General features: G+C 40.5%; 1 protein-coding gene across 1 annotated transcript; it reads right to left on the bottom strand.

Moving 5' to 3' along the window:
- Window positions 1-2650: 2650 nt before the first annotated feature.
- Window positions 2651-4874, bottom strand: LOC147897158 (jasmonoyl--L-amino acid synthetase JAR4-like). Its single transcript, XM_087382041.1, has 5 exons — window positions 4568-4874; window positions 4366-4467; window positions 3970-4279; window positions 3358-3877; window positions 2651-3205 (listed from the first exon to the last, which is right to left on the bottom strand). The coding sequence occupies exons 1-5, from the start codon at window positions 4831-4833 to the stop codon at window positions 2652-2654; spliced, it is 1752 nt and encodes a 583-aa protein (XP_087238167.1). The 5' UTR covers window positions 4834-4874; the 3' UTR covers window position 2651.
- Window positions 4875-23417: the final 18543 nt, after the last annotated feature.

Genomic DNA, 23417 nt, shown 5'->3' on the forward strand with positions numbered 1-23417 from the left:
TCATATGGCAGATTGCAAGATTGCAGCCACTCCCATGGAACAGAGTTTGAAACTTACTAAAGATTCAGAAAAGCCTACAGTCAATGACAGATACTACAGGCAACTCATTGGATCTCTTATATATCTGACAATCACACGGCCAGATATTTGTTATGCAGTAAGCTCACTAGCACAGTTTATGGCAAATCCAAAACAGTCTCACTGGAATGCAGCCAAAAGAGTCTTGAGATACATCAGAGGTACAAGACAATTTGGGATAGAATACAGAGGAAGTCATCCACGGTTGCATGGATACTGTGACAGTGACTATGCTGGAGATCATGAGACCAGGAGATCGACACAGGGATATGCATTTTTCCTAGGTCAAGGTGCTATATCATGGTTGTCAATCATGGTTGTCAAACAAACAACCAACTGTTTCTTTGTCTTCGACTGAAGCAGAATATAGAGCACTCACTACAGGTGCATGTGAGGCTATATGGCTTAGAAGACTATTGTCAGAAACAGATTACTTTGATGAGTCAAAGCCAACAACAATATACTGTGATAATCAATCGGCTTAAGCATTGGCCAAAAATCCAGTATATCACTCCAGGACAAAGCACATTGATGTCAGAGAGCACTTCATCAGAGAAAGAGTGTTACTTGGTGACATCACACTGCAGCATTGTGATAGCAAAGAAAATGTTGCAGACATCTTTACCAAACCACTCGGTAAAGAGCTATTCGAGAAACACGGACTAGCTCTTGGTTTGATGCAGAGGAAGGACATTCCCGTTAAAGGGGTGTGATGGAATATAATGCTCAGTCCTTCTTCGATTCCCCAGAATCATCATCTTGAGGGAAGGCCTACTTCATGATGTTGATCTTGAGGGAAGATGTTGAGAGTTCACGCTCAACATCATGTGATCATGTGTGCATAGCACCATCACGTGATCATATGTGCATAGCACTAACCTTATAGAGTGCTATAAAGGAAAGGGTTAGATCCCCTAACCCTAACCCTAAAAGGGTTTGTATATATTCTATTTTTTCAACTAATTCTAGTGTACAGTTAGTCATTTGTGGTGTGCTCTCTAGCTGTGCCCTCTCTCCTCATCTCCACTCTTCTCCTCTTCCCTCTTCATATTTTGTCATCTCTCTCTCGGTCTCTCTCTCTCTCTCGGTCTCAGAGAGAGAGAGACCGAGAGAGAGAGAGAGACCGAGAGAGAGAGAGAGAGAGAGAGAGAGATCGAGAGAGAGCGGTCTCTCTCTCTCTCTCTCTCGGTCTCTCTCTCTCTCTCAGTCTCTGAGAGAGAGAGAGACTGAGAGAGAGAGAGAGAGAGAGAGAGACCGAGAGAGAGAGAGAGAGAGAGACTGAGAGAGAGAGAGAGAGAGAGAGAGAGAGAGAGAGACCGAGAGAGAGAGAGAGAGACCGCTCTGTCTCTCTCCTCTCTCTCGGTGTCTCTCTTAAGAGAGAGAGAGAGAGACCGAGAGAGAGAGAGAGAGAGGCTCTCGGTCTCTCAATCTCTGGAGAGACCGAGGAGACCGAGAGAGAGAGAGACCGAGAGGGAGAGACTGAGAGAGTGAGGGAGAGAGAGAGACCGAGAGAGAGAGAGAGAGAGAGAGAGAGAGAGAGAGAGAGAGAGACCTCCATATGCATGAGGCCAAATATAATCACAAAGGAAAAGTCCAAGAGAGAGAGAGAGAGAGAGAGAGAGAGAGAGAGAGAGAGAGAGAGAGAAAGACCTCCATATGCATGAGGCCAAATATAATCACAAAGGAAAAGTCCAGAGAGAGAGAGAGAGAGAGAGAGAGAGAGAGAGAGAGAAGGGGGGAGTACAAAGGGAGGGAGGGAGGGGGGGGAAGGGGGAAAATTTTTCACGTTGGCCCTCAATCAATGTCACATGGCCACTCATCGAGCTAAATTGTTGAGTAAACTGAGCATATAACGAAGCTAAGTGGTGCCTAATCGTTGAGTGATCTGAGCATAGAGCAAGCCAAGTGGGAGGGAGTCTTGAAACATGACATTCCTATGGTGGAGGAAGCCTTGAAACTTGAAATTTTATTTTTTGAATTTAAAAGCATTTTAAGATCCCACCTCAAGACCTAGCAGAGCGGGTGTCTAACCCATAATAGACGGGTCATGCTACTCGTCTATATGATGATGACATGGATTGCTTTTGAACTTGCCACTTCCTCCATTAGATGTGCGAGGGAATTTAGGTTGGTGATTTTGAAATTAGAGGCATGCCACATGGAGGGTCTCAGCTTGCAAGGAAGAGTGGTGCCATTGCTTGCCACATGGCACCCTTCTCTATTAGAAATATAGAGATAGAGATAGAGAAGAGATAGAGAAGAGATAGAGAAGAGAAGAGAAGAGATAGAGAAGAGATATATAGAGATAGAGAAGAGAAGAGAAGAGATAGAGAAGAGATATATAGAGATAGAGAAGAGATATATAGAGATAGAGAAGAGAAGAGAAGAGATAGAGATGAGATAGAGATGAAAAGAGATGAGATAGAGATGAAAAGGGCTGAAAGTTATATAAGGAGCTTGCTTCCATTTACTCAAAGATAAATCTTGCTTCCATAAAGAGGTAGCTATAGCCATGGAATTAGTCAGAGAGAAAGCTTGCTTCCATAAAGAGGTATATATAGGCATGGAATTAGTCAAGAGAGAAAGCTTGCTTCCACTCTGGAGTCGAGGACATCCAGCAGCATTGGTGAAACAAGGCAGCGTGGAGGCTTATACTGTGCCACCCCAACACCTTTCTTGGCAGCAGCCTGCATCATTTCGGTGAAGCTGCCGTGCTTCACAACTCGAAGCTCCAAGGGGCCTATCATCCCTGCCTTCCTCCCTCTCTGATATGGAGCATTCAAAGAGCTATCCAGAAGCCTGCAGCACTCCTTCAACACCCCTGCACTAGCTTCCTCCACCTCTTGCTTACCCTTCGACTCTCTGCCTTTCTTCAGCTCCCAGAAAATCACGTAGTGCCCCGGAGCCATGGAATGATCCACACAGGAGGTGTAATCCTCCAGCTTCATCCCATGCTCCCACAGCCTCTTGCGCCCCTCCTCCATCAGAATCTCTAGCTCCCTCTCGTCCGTCTTGTCCGTGTTCACACCCAGCAATACGTTCCTCCTGCAAACGTACTCCAGCTTTGGGCACTTCACATTAAATCCCGTCACTTTCATCACATCCCCCAGGCGGTATCTGTATAGACCTGCAGGCGCAGTATTCCCGGAAACTCATTACTTGGATTAATGCAAGAGATCACGAGAAATTACCGTCTCGACTCTCCACTTCGTACTGAGCCATACAGTAGCTTTTTAAGTTAGAAAGTCGATCCCTGCGTTTGAGATGCAGCTCTCTTACCTTGGAACGTGGTGACAACCATTTCGTAGTATTTATCCAGTTCTAGTTCTTCTAGATCTTTGGTCTCTGGAGGCTGACCGTCTGAGCTCTCAGCAGTGAAATTGTCCCCCGCAGCTTCGATATCTTCACTTCTTTGTAATGGGATGAACTCGAAGAAAACAACGAAAGGAAGCATGGTGAAAGACACTTCATCTAGAGAAGTGTGCGGATGCATGTTCATGCCTAGAAAACCACCTTCTGTAGCCCCGTAGTTTTTCGTAAAGATCGGAAGATCTGCAGAATAAAAATTGAGGTGTGAGACATAAGGTCGCATGACTGGTCCGGTGGCAACGCAAGTGAGAAGGCGAAGATTTGGCCATAGACGACGAGCGATGCCACGCCATGACGACTGAGAGCACTCCTTGTGAATGATCGTGGCTAGTTCTGGGTTCGGTTTAAGAAGTTTGGAGACTGCATCGCCGACATCCAGGTCGGTGATTCTAGCATTAAGGCTACCAGTCTTGATGTCTTCGCAGAGATTCTGCCAGAAGCAACGCAAAAGATATAAATTCATATAATCATCGAGAATGATAAATGCCAAGAGCTCGTACAGTAGGAAGCTTGTCTCACTACCTGCCAGCTGCTTTCCAATGTTCGAAACGCCTCCACCAGAAGAAATGCGAAGAGAGCATCCATAACACTCACTTCAGATGCGTGAAGTAGACCACAAAGCAGGTGGCAATACATCGCCTGACGAATATCACCGCACAGTATTACTTCGATTGGACTGGTTGCCTTACGAACGTCGAAGTTCTTCCTGAATATGGAGCTTCGAAAGACATTTGTGGAAGAGGTTCCCACTTTGAAACCGCCCTTGGTCTCGGACTGCTGTCCCGCAACTGCAAAGTAGAGCGTCTTGCCTTGGTTTGTCTCTGGAAACGCGCTGGAGATAAAGATGGAGATCAAATCTCAGCTCTTCCAGTTCAGAGCAGCCGGGACATACTTTCAGAGACCGGAGCTGATACACACCTTTGCTGCAGTTTCTGGCCATGTTGACGGACAGGTCGGAAGAATGCGAGATGCTGGGCGGTCGTCGGTATCATTTTGGACCTCCCTGCTGATGTTCCAGAGCTAAACAAAGCAGCGATCAAGAGTAAGAAGGCATTGCTTCGAAGTTCGGAGCTCCAATCGGCTCCACAGAGAGACCCAAGAAGGAAGATAAAGAGAAAACCTGGTCGCAAAGTTGAGGATGCGATAGGTAGTGAGAAGCGGACGAGGGTCCCCGTCTGCCATTTGCTGGATGAAAGGCTGGATATCGTCGTGGGTGACCAGGGGCAAGCATTCTTTGAAGGCGGATTTGTGGGTTCGCCCATGGAGGCCGTGTTGCTGCAGGTACTCGCAGGAAGCATTGTCCTCCAAGACTTTGGAGAGGGTGAGTTGTTGCCAAAGGGCAGGATTAGCCAGGGACTCTTCAAGGCACTCGAAAGGGTCAGCCATATCCTTGTTTCCTGTTGGAATAGAAGAAGAAACAAGGAAGCTCGTAGGGTGAAAATGTGAGCAATTTTGCTAAGGATGTTGATTTTCATCAAAATATGTAGGAATCAGTTTTCCTCTCTTCTCAGTCCTTACGCTCACTCTCACATACAAGTTGCATAACTAAAGCGTTAGGAGGACAAACTCTTATTTTCTATGTGCTTAGGACATTGGTTCGAAGTGTTAAATCTCTTGTCAAGTGCCATAAGTCATCTTCACTCTCACATACAACTAGTTGATTGGGCCCTTCGCTAATTTGATTTTCTTTTAAAGAAATGTTTTTGCCACTATTTTCCATAACTAAGGCCTCAGGAGGACAAACTCTTATTTTATATCCATAGATGACATTGGCTTTAAGGAACGAGTCGCACGGATGGAGGGAAGCGCTGCCCTTGAACATGAGCAAATGTGACATTTAAAGAATGACATTTAATTAGCTAATTTGATTTTCTTTTAAAGAAATGTTTTTGCCACTATTTTCCATAACTAAGGCCTCAGGAGGACAAACTCTTATTTTATATCCATAGATGACATTGGCTTTAAGGAACGAGTCGCACGAATGGAGGGAAGCGCTGCCCTTGAACATGAGCAAATGTGACATTTAAAGAATGACATTTAATTAGCTTAAACAACACATGAAAGAAATGTCTAGAATGGCCACACTATTCCACTACAAAATAAAATAGAGACACTACCATAAAGTAGCGTAAATGGTGCACCAAAGAAATGTTTAGAATAGCTACATAGTTCCATAGAATAACATAATAGACATGCACCTGTAACAATTACAAAATAATAATAGTTGAGATGTAACTTAAAACACACATGTAATAGATGTTTAGAATGTCTACCCTATTCCTCTGAAGAATAGAATAGACACACTAGCATGATATAATACAATCAAATATAAATGTCTTAATGTCCACACTAGTTGAGATGTAACTTAAAACACACATGTAATAGCTGTGTAGAATGTCCACACTATTCCTTTGAAGAATAGAATAGACACACTAGCATGATATAATAAGTGTCTTAATGTTCACATTGTTCCAATTACAAATATAAAAGACACACTATTCCTCTAAAGAATAGAATAGATACAGTAGCATGATATAATACAATCGTATATAAATGTGGTACGTCTTTTCTCCGAGCATCTTGGTCTGAGCACATTTTTCTAAGCATGGCCTATATTGTGATTTCATAGACAATTTTATCATAACATCACACACCCTTTAGTCATAAAACTACCCCACAAAGATACTATATACATTTCTACCCCACAAAGATGTTATAACATCACACACCCTTTAGTCATAAAACTACCCCACAAAGATGCTATATACATTTAATTACATTTCTTTCCAATAGTATTTAGGGTTTATAAGATCCCTTTATTCACAAAACTACTTTTCGTGTCTACTTCATTTCAACACCCTCCACCTACATCATCCATCATGCATACTATCATGATAGATAGTGATTTATTGATGAAATGATTGCAAGTCACATGGTGAAGGATTTAGGGTGCAAATTTGCATGCATCTAGGCCGAAACATTTATTAGTTGCATCAAGGAGATACGTTAAGATTCAATTCACCATGATGATCATTTTTACACAACTCATAGTTTTGACATGTAAACCTTAACTAAGATATTACATGATTGTCACATCTGTAGCAAATATTAAACCAATCTTCACCATTTGTTGGTTTGACAATAGATAGAATCTACATATAAACAATACATGCAATCATCACACTCAACTATATTTTCTAATCATACAATACATGCATATCCCATACCTTGATCATTTTCTAAACAAACATCATATTCACATGCTTTTTTAATATTATGAGTTCTTTCTTGATCTCAAAAAACACTTGAAGACTTTAAAAAATAAACTTTATGTTAAGAATCATTAAATAAACCATACCTTGATCATTTTTTGACCATACTTGAGATTCACATCCTTTCGAATACTTTTAAGTGCTTTCTCCATATCAACAACACTCAAATTTGGCTGAAGTTCCTTTAGCTTTGCCTCATAATCTTGCTTGTATAGTGGTTGAAATATATTCCAAAGAATTGAATGAGTACAATGAATTAGTTAGTTTTAATTCAAAAGACATACAAGATAAATGGAATGAAACTTACTACAAATATCATTCTCTCTAGCATCAAAGATGTCAAAGGATACCAAGTACTTGATCCTTTCCTGCTTTCATTTGTCCTATGCTTTTCAAGTGTCTTTTTTCTTCCTCTGAAAAAAGTGATAAGTACTCATTCTCATCACACGAACACATTGTCTTCGTGTTGTACAAATAATCCTTGAGGTTTGATTTAATAATTGTTGTCTCATTGAGGCTGAAAAGTGAAAAAAATATAGTTTCAAACATATTAAGAATTGTTCATAAAATCCTTAAAAGCTTGAAAAAAGGTAACACATATAAGCAAGAAACCTCTCCTAACTCGCACTTAACAGATTGAACCTTTGAAGAGCAGCTATTAGCTTCATTTCTGTTTCTTTCTCTGGAGTAATAAAACTTTCTAAAACTCGAATATGCAATGCCTTTGTTGTCTTGAAATTCTCTTCAATTAAAGACATCCATGCAATAGTACGATGATTCCCCTCCCACACAAAAAACATCTTTCGGGATAAAAATGACCAATCAGCATCATCAACAACATGTGCCTCAAACTCTACATTTACATCCCTCCAACAAGAATCCCATGATTGTTTAAGTTCATATGTCACCTCTTGTGAAACACCATCCGGAAATGTTGTAGATAAAATAAGCATTCCCTTCTATTGAATATATTTTTTAGCCTCTCGAGCTTGCTTTAGGCTATCCATATCAGTCCATAGACCTCTCACTCTTGTGTTTACAACACAACAACATAATGGGATCAAGGGAGAAATCTTTTTAGGATTGATTACAAGAGATTCAATAACGTCCTTCCCCTGGCCAATATCAAGTGCAGTAGGAAACTCTTGCTCAAACTCCTCATCCAGTTGTTTATCCTGAGAAAAACGTGTGTTCTATCATTTTCGGCTCTTTCTCTAGCTTTTTGGAGTATATAGAGTCAACTCCAGAAGAAGGAACACATACTTTCTGGGTAATGAAGTGATTTTGCCTTGCAAGTTTTGTCTGTATTAAGTAGATACATTTTTGTATCACACTTTGTCTATATGTTTGTTACAAGAGATGTGGAAGCAGGAGAGATTGAGGTAGATGATATTTAAAACTACAAGAGATTTTTGACATTTTTTTCTTCACTGGTATAGGAGGGATAGATAGAGGAAGGGAAAGAGAGAGAGAGAGAGAGAGAGATTATTTCGAATTGCTATGTTTTTTTCTATTTGAGGGGATGAGTGAGGGAGAGAGACATAAACTAGTCATTTGTTTCTTCATTAGTATAGGAGGGATAGATAGAGGAAGGGAAAGAGAGAGAGAGAGAGAGAGAGAGAGAGAGAGAGATTATGATATTTGAAACTGCTATGTTTTTTTATCTGTTTGAGGGGATGAGTCAAGGACAGAGATAGAAAATAGTCATTTGTTTCTTTGCCAGTATAGTAGGGGTAGATAGAGGAAGGGAAAAGAGAGAGAGAGAGAGAGATTATATTTCGAACTGCTATGTTTTCTTCCGTTGAAGGGATGACTGAGAGAGAGAGACAGAGATTGTATTTCAAACTGCTAGGTCTTAGAAGTATTTGAGAAAGAAGGAAGAAAAAGAGATCCTAATCAAAGAGTTTTGGGAGGGAGGGAGAGAGAGAGAGAGAGTGATATGATATTGATCATGTTTTCTTTGTTTGTGGAGAAATAGAGCAGGAAGAGAGCATATCATAAACTAAGTATTTGAAAATAATTTAATGTTTGTTTGTGTGAGGGGTACCTTGGAAGACTGACTGAGAGAGAGAGAAGTATTCTATGTTTTTTGAAATAATGTTTTGTTTGTTTTTGTGAGAGGTTTAGTTAAAGTAGAGAGGGAAGGAGGGGAGAGAGAGAGAGAGAGAGAGAGAGAGAGAGAGAGAGAGAGAGAGAGAGAGAGAGAGAGAGAGAGAGAGACTTGCAAAGAAAGAGAAAGAGAGGGATAGAGAAAGGGAGAATAGAAGAAATAATTTGGAGGTCCTATGGAAGTAGAAAGAGCTAATTTTAATCATATGGTACAGGGGGCAAAACTATGGAAGTAGAAAATGATAGATATAAAAGTAGTAATTTGCAGTCTATTGTATCAAAGAATGTTAAGGATGAGCATGGGGAATGGATTCCTCAGCACTACAAGAAATATTCTTGGATCACATTCCAACCCACTAATCATGGGTGCTACAAACTTGCTACAAAGTGGGTCGGAAGGATGCAATGGACATCTCCAAACATTGGAAGGGAAGGATCTTAGATTTTGAAATTTCTCCTTGTAGTAACACAATGACACAGGTATATATTCAACATGTCTTTACCCATGCAAACATATGCGTGCATCTAAATGCAGGACTTCCATATCATAGGCCCAATTGTAAGTTTTTCAAAGTGTACTATTACTTCATTTGATTTTTAGAGTATTTGCATTTATTTGGGGACTTTGGCACAACTCTCTTATGCCCTGTATTTGTTTTACAGACTTATATCCATCTACTTACAAAGAGTGGGAGCCTACAACAAGTGTAACTGGGGTGTTGCATGTCCTCCATGTTGAGATCGGGAGTCTTCAGTATGAAGGTCGCACATCATCAGAATTAAAAAAGGACGGGATCTTCTTCTACGACTCAATTTTCATTGTGCCAGATGAAGAACGACAGTATGGTAGATTAGAATCTCTTCCCTTGCCCTCTTTTGATAGTCTAGATTGGCCGCTTCCAAGCATGGAGATAAGTGAATCATATAGAAATAGAATGTTTAATGATGTGAGAAATTCTATGAAGCCAACTACTGGTGGAAGAAATGCTAGGTTGAGCTAGTTTCTTCCATTTCCATGCTTTGTTGATTTCTTTGCAAGTTGTAGGCAATTAAGGAAAAAAAAGATTACAAACACTTGCAAGAGCTTAGAAATGGACTAGCTATCTAAGCTACATGATAATGGATGGACAACAAGAACATGTCATGCCAAAGCTTTAGTACAATGTCGATTGAACACTTCAGATGTGATATTTCGGTGAGCAAATCTTCCAATTCTTGTTTGTATAAAAAATGATCGGGATACTATGTATTAATAGATCCCAAATTTGCAGGTATTTCATTGGAAGGCAAAATCTCTGCATGACTTTTACATATAGAAGGTTTAGATGGAAGAACCTACAACAATGGGAAGCAATGGATGATGATCTGCACGATGGGACTCACGGTCCTGTTGTTGAGGTATCAATTTATCGGCAAGGACATCCTGATCTAATGTTGGAATTAGAAGAGGAGTGGACCATGCGATTTATCAAGGAAGAATTGCATTAGGCAATAGCAAGCCCTCCCCAAGACTATTATTTTAGACTTGATAATCGCAAAGTTAGATATAGGGATGAGACAAGTATCCTTTGTAAGAATTGTTGCCCCCCCCATACTCTAGAGATAGTAGAGACATGATGGTAGGTATTTCATAGTATCCAGTTTCTTGGATCCTTAGTGTTTCAACAATGCACTTGGCAATGAGGCATTGTTACATGTATGAATAGAAATCATAAATAATACAAAGTGTTGTTTCATTTATTGTTAATATTTTATTTATTAAGTTTGCACCTCCAGATTGATGGCTCTCTATGTTCTGTGAATATCTGTATATCTGTATTGTGCAAGAAGGAGAGTGTGTGAGAGAGATAGATAGCAATTGGGAAAGATGGAGATGGAGACAGGGATAGAAAGAGGGAGATGGAGAGTGGGATAGAGAGGGAGAGGTAGAGAATGGGAAGAGAGAGAGAAAGTTAAGATTGCATTTATTCATTTACACCTCTAAGTTGAGAAATAGAAAAATAAGAAAGTTAATTAAGGTCTTTGAGAGACTATGAGATTGAAATAAATCTAGATACAACTAATCCAAAGGGTGGAGCTGCTAACAAAATACAAAAAGTGTATATGTAAAATCAGTGTCCATGACATAGATAGCTAAGGGGAACAAGGCAACAAGATGATCATCAAGTGTCAGAGCGAGAGAGAGAGAGAGAGAGAGAGAGACAGAGAGAGAGAAATGAGGGACACAAAGGGAGGGAAAGAAAGAAAGATATATTAACATCCTCGAAAGACAAAGAAAGAAAGAAAGATATATTAACATCCTCGAAAGATATATTAAGAAAGAAAGATATATTAGCGAGAGAGAGAGAGAGAGAGAGAGGAGGGGGGGGAGGGAGATAGCTAAGGGCAATGAGAGAGAGAGAGAGAGAGAGAAAGGGAGAGAGAGGAGAGGGAGATAGCTAAGGAGAGAGACAGACAGACAGACAAACAGACAAACAGAGAGAGAGAGAGACACACTTTCCAAAGAAAAAACAATAAATATAAAAACATTGTAATTAAGAGCACTTTTAAGGGCAATGCCCATTTTATAAAGTACACTTCTAAGGTCATTTTCACATTTTTCAATTTCCCACTCTTGAGTAACCTTGCATTCCATAGCCTCCTCTTTCATCTTCCCAAGCATCCTCCTATACTCATGGCTTCTCCTAGAGAGGCTTTTGACCAGTGGATTTCATCCACTAATTCCCATGCCTCTGCAGATCAGATTTATCCTATCTTCTGCAAGGCATTCCATCTTGAGTCACACTTGAGAGCTCTCCTTCCTACTAATAATCCCTCTCTTCATTTTTTTGATAGACTTATCCATGTGCACCAGAGTACGACATGTCCGATGGGCAATTCATGAATTTGGAGAGGAAATTGTTTGGGGAGAGAGATGAAGAAGCTAGCACCTCAAGCCAACATGAAGTTTTCAAGACCAACCATAAAAGGGAGTCCAATTGGACACTGTAGTATAGCTGACGCACACCACGATGAGCCAGAAAAGGTATGTAGCTTTGCCAACTTCATCATGTGATTCAAAATCATCAGTATAATTCTAGGTTCCATTTTAGCAACACAAATCATTGCTTTGTCTTCAACTAGTAGGGAATAAAAAATAGGGTTTAAGGTACAAAACCCAACCAAATTTTATGATTTTATTGAAAAATGATGTTTTATCAATTTATATAATCTCTGGGTTTTGATGTGATATGTTGGTTGTAGGATATCTTATGGGTTGATGAACATACCGAATGCAAGGGTGGAACCAGAGGGTCTTCTGGTGGGAGGATGGCTTTGATCGGCCACTACATCAAGAGAGTGGCTCAACAAATTTTGGTGTTCCATCGACAATTATCGCCGGATGGAAAGATGAATATCATGAAGTTCAAGGTCCTCAGTCGAATGGTGAAGATGAGGCCCATCCATCATACTGCAAATCGTGTTGTTCTGTGGTTAGGGATAGTGTAGCTTTATTTTTGTTCTCAGACACACGATCCAATCCTCTCCATAGTATCATAGCTATTGCAGGGCTACCTGGCATTATAGATCCCCAGGCTATAGAGAATGAAATTGTGCAACCCTCTCTACTTCAACAAGCAAAAAATGGATCTGAGCCAAGCAGGAAGAAGCATAGACTAGAGTAGCTTGTGCGTTCAAGTGGGTGCTCTTTTTAATCTACTCTATGTCAGTAAAAAATACCATTTTTAATTTTTTTCTCTTCCTGCTATAGAACATTGTTTCCTTTTCCATGTTAAGTAAAATTGAGTACTATTTCCTATTTCATGTTCTATTGAGATTTGATGTTTATTATTTTATTTTGCTATTGTATACATCATCAAAAAGTCTTTCGTAAAGTACATTAAGATTTCATGTAAATAAATTAATAGATTGCAAATACGCTGAGAATAAATTTGAGATTGCACATACAAAGACAATTCAAAAATAGACATTTTATTATATTGAAAAGAGGCTGATACAAGATAGATGCTTGTACACAGAGTATATGAACTCTAACTATCACCCAAGGTGGAGCATACAACATCCCTAAGTGCCCTTGGGCTTCCTAAGATGGTAAACTGCATGTTTGAGGCAGTCACCGTGACCCTTTTCCTATGGATGGAAGCCAGTTGGGTGTCATCCATGAGGTCTACTAGGTAGGCCTCAACTGCATGTTGCATGGCAAGCAAGGCATCTTTAGAAATATGCTAGGAAGCCTCCACAACTCTGCACCTGTAAAATCGGGATGTTGAGCTAAGGTTGAGGTCCTACATGACCTCATGTACCACCCTTGCGAAACTCTCCATCGGGATGAGCTGATCGATGGACTTTTGAAACTTTCTCATCTCCCGAAGTGCCACCATCCCCAACTTGAATCTGTATCACCTCACTAGATGAGGGCCTCTTTGCCCTTGATGTGGAGGGCCTCTTCCTAGATGTTGAGGGCCTCTTTGCCTTATACCTGGAGCTCGGACACCTCTCCCCCATTGGCGTGGACCCTGATTGTCTGTTCTTGCCTTGGTCCTCTACTCTGTCCTTCGTTGTTCCTCTTCCTCGTGCTCCTCCTCTATGCTCTTTGAGTCAAGGATCTTCTTGTGCCTTCCTCTGTCCCTCTTGTGCCTTCCTCTGTCCCTCTTCTTGTGCCTTCCTCTGTCCCTCTTGCTCCCTGTCTAGCCTCCAAATGGGCAGTTTCTCCCTTCGACGAGGATCATCGGGGGGAGAGGGGGGAGGCTATCACTCTCTGTCTCTGAGTCTAGAGGTGGGTCTCGCTATGCCAGTCTCCATGGTTCCTTGATCTTGGGCCTCTAGCCATGGGGGATGGAGAGAGTGTGTAAGAGAAAGGGTGAGGGTGCGAGAGATAGGGTGGAAATGTCACATGCAAGTGGGAGGTGGTGTGGGAGTGGAGAGCTCTTTAAACGATGAAATGAAAATGAGGGCCCATTCTTTTATATAGGGCCCAAAACCCTAATTTTTAAAAATACTTGTTTCAATAAAAACTCTAAAAAAAGTAAAATTAGTGCAACCTTGATCTAAATACTTATAATTAACATCCAATAACACAAAATTTCTCATTTATATTGCAACTCATGGCCATTATACATTGGCTTTACTGCAAATTACATAACTAAAATTACAAAATCATAGCTCCCATACTAATGGCTCCAAATTGGGACGTTGAATTCCATGTGGATGCGGATGGTTCCAAATATGTAGTAGGGAGTGTGTTATGCCAACCTAGCAAATACAACAAAGATTACCCAATCCACTTTTGCAACAAGCAACTAGTTGAATGACATGGAGGTCAATTACACTACCACTGATAGAGAAGCCCTAGCAATTACAAAGATTACCCAAACTACTTTTGCAAGCAAGTAGTTGAATGATGTGGAGGTCAATTACATTACCATTGAAAGAGAAGCCCTAGCAATTGGACATCTATAGTGTGAAGCAATTTTAACATTATTTATTGGCCATCAACTTCCACATCAAGTCCTATTGTAGCTTGTGAATAGACCATCTACCACCAGTCTATGGATTCTACTACTCCAAGAATTCAATTTCAAGATAATGTGCTAAGGAAAGGAGCTCAACACTACATTGTGGATCATATGTCACAATTGATGATAGGAGAAAAACAAGAAGGAATACAAGATGACCTACCAGTGCCTCTTTGGTTCAAATCGATGCTATAACCAAATGGTGTGCAAACATCATTGGGTATTTAATGATAAGAAGACCACCCCTTGAACTGAGACCAGTGGAGGCAAGGAAACTAGTTCTAAAAGATGCCCCTATCAAACTAATTGCATGTCAACTATAAAATATGGGCAAGGATTAGATCATAAGAAGATGTGTTATGCCTCTTGAAATCATGCCTATCATAAGAGAAGTCCATGATGGCATTCTAGGAGGACACTTTGTAGGGGAAGCGATAGCAAGAAAAATCCTCTTGGTAGGATATCGATGGCTAACCCTTTAGGCAAATGCTTATGACTATGTAAAAGATGTGATGTATGCCAAAGAACAATCAAACTGCAACACAAGGATTTCAACCCCTTAATAATAGTTGCTGCATAAAAACCATTTGAAAAATGGGGGATTAATTTTGTGGGACCCAGACATCCAACTGCAACAAAGGGAACACCAGCACACTACATCATCGTTTATGGACTACTTCACAAAGTGGACTAAAGCTAAAGCAGTAAGAAAAGTTGATGCCAAAAGAACAACAAAGATCTTGTATGAAAATGTGAGCACACGGTTTGGATGCCCCATTGAAATTGTGTCAAATATAGGCACACATTTTGTCAATGAGGTGAGCAAGGAACTTTTGTCTTTTGTCTGGCTTTGTGGTTATCCATAGAAAAAGCACACCATACTATCCAAAAGGCAATGGACAAGCCGAGTCCACCAACAAAGTATTATGTGTTGTCCTCACTAAGATAGTGGAACCCAATAGATCTGGTTGGTAGACAATCTTAATGTAGCCTTATGGGCATATTGTACCACATAAAGGTCAGTACATGATATATGCCTTTCCAATTGGTGTATGGCCTTGAATTAGTGATCCACTAGAGTTTATAATACCAAGCCTACGCATAGCAATACATGAACACAGGGGAGGCCATGAGTCCCACAAGGAAAGACTATATATTGGAAAAGAATACAGAGACAAGGTTTGTTTCCTACCATGCCATTAGTAGAAAAACAAAGAAGGAAGGCATGGTTTGACAAAAACCTTAAGGATAAGGAGATCAAGGAAGATGCCCCAATTCTATTATATAATGCCAAGATCCACAAGGGAAAGCTCAAATATCTAGGTCAAGGGCCATATAGAGTCAAAAAGATGAATCCGATTGGAGATGTGCTGCTAGAAACACTGGATGGAGTCTACTTCACCCACGATAATAACTGGGAGCCAATTGAAGCACTAATACATCAATAGCAAGCCATCCCTAGTAATGGTGAAGATTTGGGAGTCTCAAATTTCCCTAGCTATAGCACTAGATTGTATCATGAGCACTCACTGGCATATGTACATTTTCACACATAAAGGAAGGTTCAATCAATTTCAACCCAAGTCTCAGAGGTGATGACTGAGTCCTAGCTGCCCTATGAGCTCCCTACCAAATTAAGCATATAAGAGGAACTCCCACCTCACTAGTCATGCTTAGAGCACTCACACATTTTGAGCACCATGAATAAATTACACAAATAAAATCCCCAAGAGAAACTTGCTTTGGTCCACACACACGGCACCTTCATCACAGAATGAGTAAAATGGATCAACAACTCACACAAGAAACATGCATTGTTGGCATGTGGTACTCTTGACACGTGGAACTATTGGTGCATGGCACTATCAAACTAGGACCTAATTCATGTGTGAAATGCTAGGCTAAGATAAGTCAATAATATGGGAAAAAGGCCTACATCACCATTGACAAAGCGCCACTATGCTGAACGGCCCCAGAACCTCAACATCAATAGCCCTCCCCAAATCACCAACCTAAAGAAGAATAAGATCTAAAATCACCAAACCATACATTAACCCCAAGGCAACCATGGATGTTATTCTAGGCAGTGACAATGACGACGAGGAAATTAATGCAACATGCCTCGGAGAGATGCTGCAAGCCTCGGAGACCCTGGAGTTAAGAGACCTAGATGTAGAGCCATCGACGATGCAGAATGCAGACCCATATTAGCTTGATTCCCAAGCCAATAAGGAGCTAACAATAGAGAAAACAATACAACTTATATGGCCATAAGTCTCAATGTTGAACATGTTAGTCAGTGCATGCAACTTCTTGTAGTCCAAGCACCTAGGAATCGTATTTTAGAAGCTACAATCCTTGTTACCAACACCTGCTATGATAGAATACATCATTCAATTCATAATTTCATATCAAAGAGAAGGCGAAGTATGGCACAATGATGCATAGTCAAAAGCCTATACAAATCTACCTCAATAGATCAACGATGCAAGAAACTTTCTCAATTCCAAAGTCACAAGAAGAATATCCAATTTAACATTTGGATGCAAGATGTATCACAAATGGAATGATAGAGCTTAAAAGATAACAAATAAATGCATAAATGTAGATTCCACTCGAGAAGATGTCCCCCCAAAAGGTTTAGAGACCCAAGAAAGTGTAAAGACTCTTACCCACTAGTAGGTTTCCTACAAAAGAGGTCCCACCCTTGAGGTTCCTACAAAAAGTAGAGGGACTCTTATCCAAGAGGTCTCCTACAAAAGAGGTCCCACCCTTGAGGTTCCTACGAATTGTGGAGAGACCAATATTTATAAATATCTATCAATGGAATGAAGCTCCCACTCTTTGGCATTCAATGTTCATGTGACCTATCTCCATTGTGTCCATGCTCCCATACACTATTGTGTTCTAGCATCCTTTTCCTTGCACTCCCTACCCTTGTGCTCCTTGCTCCCATCTCCTCCTCCTCCTCCTCCTCCTTCTTACTCTTCCCTCCTCCTCCTCCCTTTGCCTTCTCCTCCCTTTTCCTCCTTTCTCCCTTGATCCACCTCCTCAACCCTTTACCCTTGAAGTCATGAAGGAGACTAGCTCTCCACTCCTCAATCTTGAACTACTCCTAAATCCTACAACCCTTTCTAAACCCTAGAAATCCTAGCTACCCTTCTCAACCCTACAAACCCCTTCTAAACCCTTGAACTCTTGTGTAGGCGAGAGCCTCTATCCATCATTGTGATCAATCCCTCTTTCTCACATAAGTGCACACAAGAGCTATTTTCCATGATTTAGCCTACATCTCTCATTGGAATACAACCTAAGGACCTATTGTACACTTGTGAAAACCTATGCTACAATGAGCTATGACACGAGTCTAGGTGACCAACCCCTTCAGAACCTAGATGTGGGATAGACAGAGATGATAACAAGCTCAAGCACTCATCCTCCTCATGGCTTGAGCTTGAAGGGGAGTGTTGAGGTGTATGGAGACACATGTCTATATCACTTGCTCATCACTCATAGTCAAAGAACATTGGTTAGCAATAAGCAAGACACACTACTTATCTTATCCCACATTCTAGATGTAGTTGTGTTGTTGTTCTAGTACCCACGTATATATGGCACACTTATTCTATGTTGTATTTGGTGAGATGCTTATTTTAGAATAACAAGAAGGCTTCCTTCATCTTCCCCTCTCTTGCTATGTGTGCTCTACATGATTCATGCCACTTTCGTAACTCAAATTGGACTAATTAGTTTTGGTTTATGTGGGTCTAGTTGGGGGAAATTTTTCAGGTCCCTTAAGAAGATTGAGAATAAATTCATTAAGAGGAAGTCTAAGAGGCCTTCCTTAAAAGGTTTCCTCATGTTAGTGAATCACTTTATAGCCTCATCATTGGTGTATGTGTGTTTAGTAATTTTTTTTCAAGAACATCTCTAGCTAAAAGTAAGAAGATGATTTGGTATTTTTTATGGTGGTAGCAGATCCATTCTATTGATTGGTCCACGATTCTTCTCCCTCAATGTAATCGAGGGATGGTCTTGGAGGACTTTAAAAGTAAATCCAGAGGAGTTTGCTTTAAGTCGATCAATAAATTGGATCCAAATCAACCTTGGTAAGTTATCATTTGGTGGTGGCTAATTTTGAAGGGAGTGTCAAGAATCAAAGGAGAAGGAGTCAGATGGCAAGACGTCTTATTTGTTGCTGATGGAGATTTCAAATTATCAGAGTCATAGGTTGTTAGAAAATTAGTGTTGGTTTGGAAGGCTAACGTCTCCAAGCCAAATGGAAAGGGATGAGAAATTCGGTAGGTGATGCCTCCCTAGATTTTTCTATCTAGCTGTCTAAAGCTCCATACATAGATAATGTGGCCCTGCTAAGTAAAAATAGCAAGACTACTAGGGCTATGTATAGGAAGGGAGTGAGGAATTTTTATGACACTTTGGATAGCAAGAGTCAAAGCTGGGGAGATGTTGAGTTTATAGCTAGTAGGTTCTAGTTAACTCGGACAGAAAGTAACTTTTTATATGAAGTAATAGTTAAGATCAAGGATGAGTGGTCGACGAATCCATCCAAAAGAAATATGAGTAGACTTGCAGGGTCGGTTAATGCAAGACGCAAGGCTCTCAAGAGGTCTATATGCTGTGATCGGAAGGATATTGTGGTTGGTAATGCTTTCAATCAAGCTAGATTGAGGTAGAACCCCTTTGCTCCATTTGATAGAGTGGAGACCTGGGCATGGAGATGCATGGGTGTGGGGTCAAGGAAGATCAATTTCCTACTCTGGATGGTAATAATGGGTAATCCCCCTATTAGAACCCAGTTGACTAAATGGCTCGATGTTAATTCGATGTGTTTTTTGTAGGAGGATGCCAAAATTGGATTATCATGTGCTGTGGGATTGCCTTGAGGTAAGAGGTAGTATGGAAATCAATTATGAAATGGCTTGATAGTACTAATTTGGGGATCTGTTAAATAGAAACAAGCTCTACTTGGAGATTGCATGGGCTTGAATGATATTCAATATGCAAATTGAGGTATTTCACTAAGGGAGATTTGGTTTGCCCAGTAACAATAAGGCATCTAGGAGTATTCTTGTTAGGAAAGATATGCCCAAAGAGAGAAGAATATTGCAATAGAAGTAATGCACAAAGGAAGAAGGGAGAATGATAGCTGAATAGCAACTACTGTAAACGTTTTAAAAAGTGTTGATGTTTCATGTTGAGACAAGATTTGTATCTTTTTCTTGTTAATTTTAAATTTTGTTGACCATTTATTTTAATTTTTTTAAATGCAAGACAAAATTTGTCAAGCTTGAGAGGAGGATTATGCCTCAAACATTGAAGAAAAGTTGCTTGCAATGAACATTATGCCATTTGCATTGTTTGAAGCACTACGGGTAGTAGTCAAACGGAGGTTTGAGGCCAAAGAACCATAGCTAAGATTTTTGTAGAGCTTTACTAATGAAGAAGAAGGCAAATGAGAGGTCAAAGAAGAGCTTGCAAGCCGAATCATCCAAATCAACAGTAGTGGTCAAATCACTAAAGGACAAGAAATTAGAGAAACCAACATGGGGACAAGAAGAACCAAAACTAATCTAGATCAATGACCAAGTTTACCACTGAGTTCCTCACCAAGCCATAATTCTCTTGAAGGAGTACCACGAAGTATTTTCATGGGAATACATGGACTTAAAGGGGCTATCACCTAACTTTGATCGAAGACCAAATCCCTTTAATCCTTGATGCAAATCCCGCTCAGTAGCAATTGTACAAAATGAATCCCAACTATGAAAAACTCGGTGAAATATGAAATAGACTGGCTACTTAAGGCAGGGTTTATTTACCAGGTGGTCCAAATTGATTGGTTTTTCCCAATCAATATCATACCAAAAAATTTGGGAAAACTTTGCATCTGCATTGACTACCAATGACTCAATGAGCAGAGTGCCAAAGATATCCATTCCCTTGGGCATTCATTCACACGATCTTGGACAAAGTGGTAGGTCATGTGGTTTACTTGTTCATGGCAGCTGACTATGTGTCTAAATGGGCCAAAGCCTAAGCACTAAGGGACAATATAGCCTAACACACCATTTCATTAATTTAGTGATCACAGTCTTGTCTAGCACTAAAATTCCACAACCTATTACCCACTGACAAATGGCCATACTCCACAAGATGAAGAATGGTCGATTGGGATCAAATTTTTCACACTACATAGTGAGCGTACTAAATAGCATTCATAATTTATGCACTACACAATGAGCCTTCAATAGCATTCAAGGTCACCACAATGCACACACCATTCCAACTAGATTTCTATCTCAAAGAAATGGTACTGATGGAAAATCTAGTGCCTAGTCTGCAAGCAACCATATACCACACCAATGGCAAAGAAGAAGCAATCAAAGAGAAACTAAAGGATTTGACAAAACTTGATGAATTCAGACTAAGAGAAGCTTGGACACAAGGCATCATCTAAAGGAGGAGGAAAGCATGACCAAATCAAAATGTAGGAATTTAAGGATGGCATGCAGTTAGTGCTCCTATACAACTCACCGCTAGGAGCAATGCAATGAAATTTATAGCAACATAAAATGGACAGGGCCATACCAAATTAATCAATGCTTTGACGTGGGATGATGACCCTTGAAGATATTTGGAAGGAGTAGAGCTACCAAAAAGAATCAATCAAATGAGAATTAAGGTCTTTTGGCCAAAAACCAAATTTGTACAGGTAGTACTCGACACCAAAGCATAGAAATAGCAAAGAGACACAAGTTGCAAGCCATGAAGGGCATTAATGACCAAAGGGTGAATGATGATCAAGTGTAAGGAACAGGACTGCCAAATGATTGCATATTTAAGGTTGCACCACTCCAAAAAAAGGATGGCACCAACTGCCCATTAAAAGGAAGGGAGTCCAAAATTGGGTCTTGGGCAACATCAATATAGAGAGACCTCACTAGTCAAAGAGGACCTCCACAAGCCATTGGAAGACCCAAATAACTCAAATTCACAACACCCTCTTGACTCTCCAACCGTCTTCACTGCGAAAAGACCACCTTTCCTCACTGTAGCTTCAGCACCCCATAGCATTTCAATCAAAGGAGCAAAATAAAATGCAAGGGGTGACGGGGCAGGAGTCAAATCCCAAAAGGGGAAGGATGAAGCATGGCAGACACATATTGCAACCCCCACAGGAGTGCGAATGGACACAACCTGCTAGGAACTGGCTAGAAAAGGCGAGCATGGAGGTGTTTCATGAGTTATCATGGTCCATGACACCTATTTTTTGAGAGTTAGCAAAGGAGTGCCTCGACACTATGTGCCATCATTACCAAGCTTCAAGGTGGGGGGGAACTTGTGGTGACAAAGCTATTTAAAGAAAGGCATGGCTCCAAGGACAAGGATATTTCATGAGCAAGATGAAAGACACCAAGGCACACAGCTTCTTCCACTTTCTATCAAAATGAGTTGCTATTTGTAGCCTCGACACTAATGCCACTATGACCATGGTACAAAATGTGATAAAAGCTACAAAATAGGAGCCAAGAAATTGGGCAAAGTTAGTCACCAAGAGTATCCAGGACCCATCGATAAATTTGGACATATGAAAATCTAGGGACAACTAGGTGGGGGGCCATTTGTGCATGCTGATAAAGAATCCGAAAAAAAGCATCGCGCCACCTCCTCCGTGATGCCCCTTCTTCCAAAAATTATTAGAAGAATCACCACCACATGAGCCCACTACAAAGGAAGTAGAACATCTAAACGATTGTTTGGTAAGCACAAGACCAAACAGAAGCAATGTGACAAAACTAGGGGTTTGGTTTTGGTCACGTCTCAATGAAGAACAGAGAAGAGATTTGGGCATTAAATGAAGCTTAAAGAGACACTCACTCTCTATCTTCTCAGATCAAAACAAAGATATAGACGTCAAAGGTGAGGTTGTACTCTAGCATTGGAAATAAGAAAGGCTAAGGGGAACCATTGATTTGAGCTAATCGATCAGCCCCAAAAGTAAGGGCGAGCTGTTGTTGGAAGAACATCTTTTGACTCAACACAATGTGAACTGATGTGGGACTAATCTGAAAGGCATGAATTGATAGGGCTGATTTAGCCGAATGGGATAGTTGGGACAAAACATAGATCTCAAAAAGACTAAGATTCTGATATCAGTTTCATTCAAAATGGAGCTTGGAACATAAAGTTATGACGGTTTTATGAAAGATTCTCAAAACTACTCCAAACAACAGACCCGACCACTCAGACAACAATAACTCCTATTCTGCTAAATGGAACAAATATCTAAATACATCAGTAGATAGATCTTGAAAAGACAAAGATTTTCATATAAGTTTCATTCAAAATAGAGCTTGGAGTAGAAAGTTATGACCATTTTACGGAAGACTGTCAAAACTGTCCATACCGAATTGCAGTTATGGAATGGGAAACAATCTCCTTCACTAGCAGAGAAGTAGCTTCCCAGATACATGGAAATTGAGGTCACCCAGGGGAGTAGAGAATACCCTTAACACTGATCTAGAAATGACTCACTCATGTGGGTACACTAAGCTTCAGAGCGAGGAGAGAGAAGATGGAAGAAGGATGAGGAAAAGGAAGCATGAACTTTATTCAAAACATCAAAAGCAAGAAGAAGGGTATAAAGTGAGAGCCTAATGCTCTAGGGAGAAGGGAAAAGATAGGCAAAGCTAGATACAAGTGATGGCATAACTACAAAGGGAAGAACCAGATGATGGAGAGGGAGGAGAGAGGTCTCTTTTATAGAGCAATTCTCACCCTCCTTCACCTTGTTACATTTTCAGCCAATAGATTCCTTCACCCCCTAGTGACATAAGGACATGGGTCACCATCAAATGTCCTTTTGGACATATTTTGACAAGTGTCCCATCACAAGATCCTCATGACTCTTTAAAATTTGAGAAAGTCAAGAGTCTTTCCCCTTGGAGCCCATAGGGACCCTCTCTTTTGCATATGTCAACATCCTCTATATACCACCTTGGAATTCTAGAAGGATTCCTCTTGACTTTACACTCTTCCACTCTCCTCCACA

The sequence above is a fragment of the Dipteris shenzhenensis genome, chromosome 11 (assembly GCF_047967505.1).
Source record: "Dipteris shenzhenensis isolate YYH24624 ecotype China chromosome 11, Dip_SZ_1.0, whole genome shotgun sequence".
NCBI lineage: Eukaryota > Viridiplantae > Streptophyta > Polypodiopsida > Gleicheniales > Dipteridaceae > Dipteris > Dipteris shenzhenensis.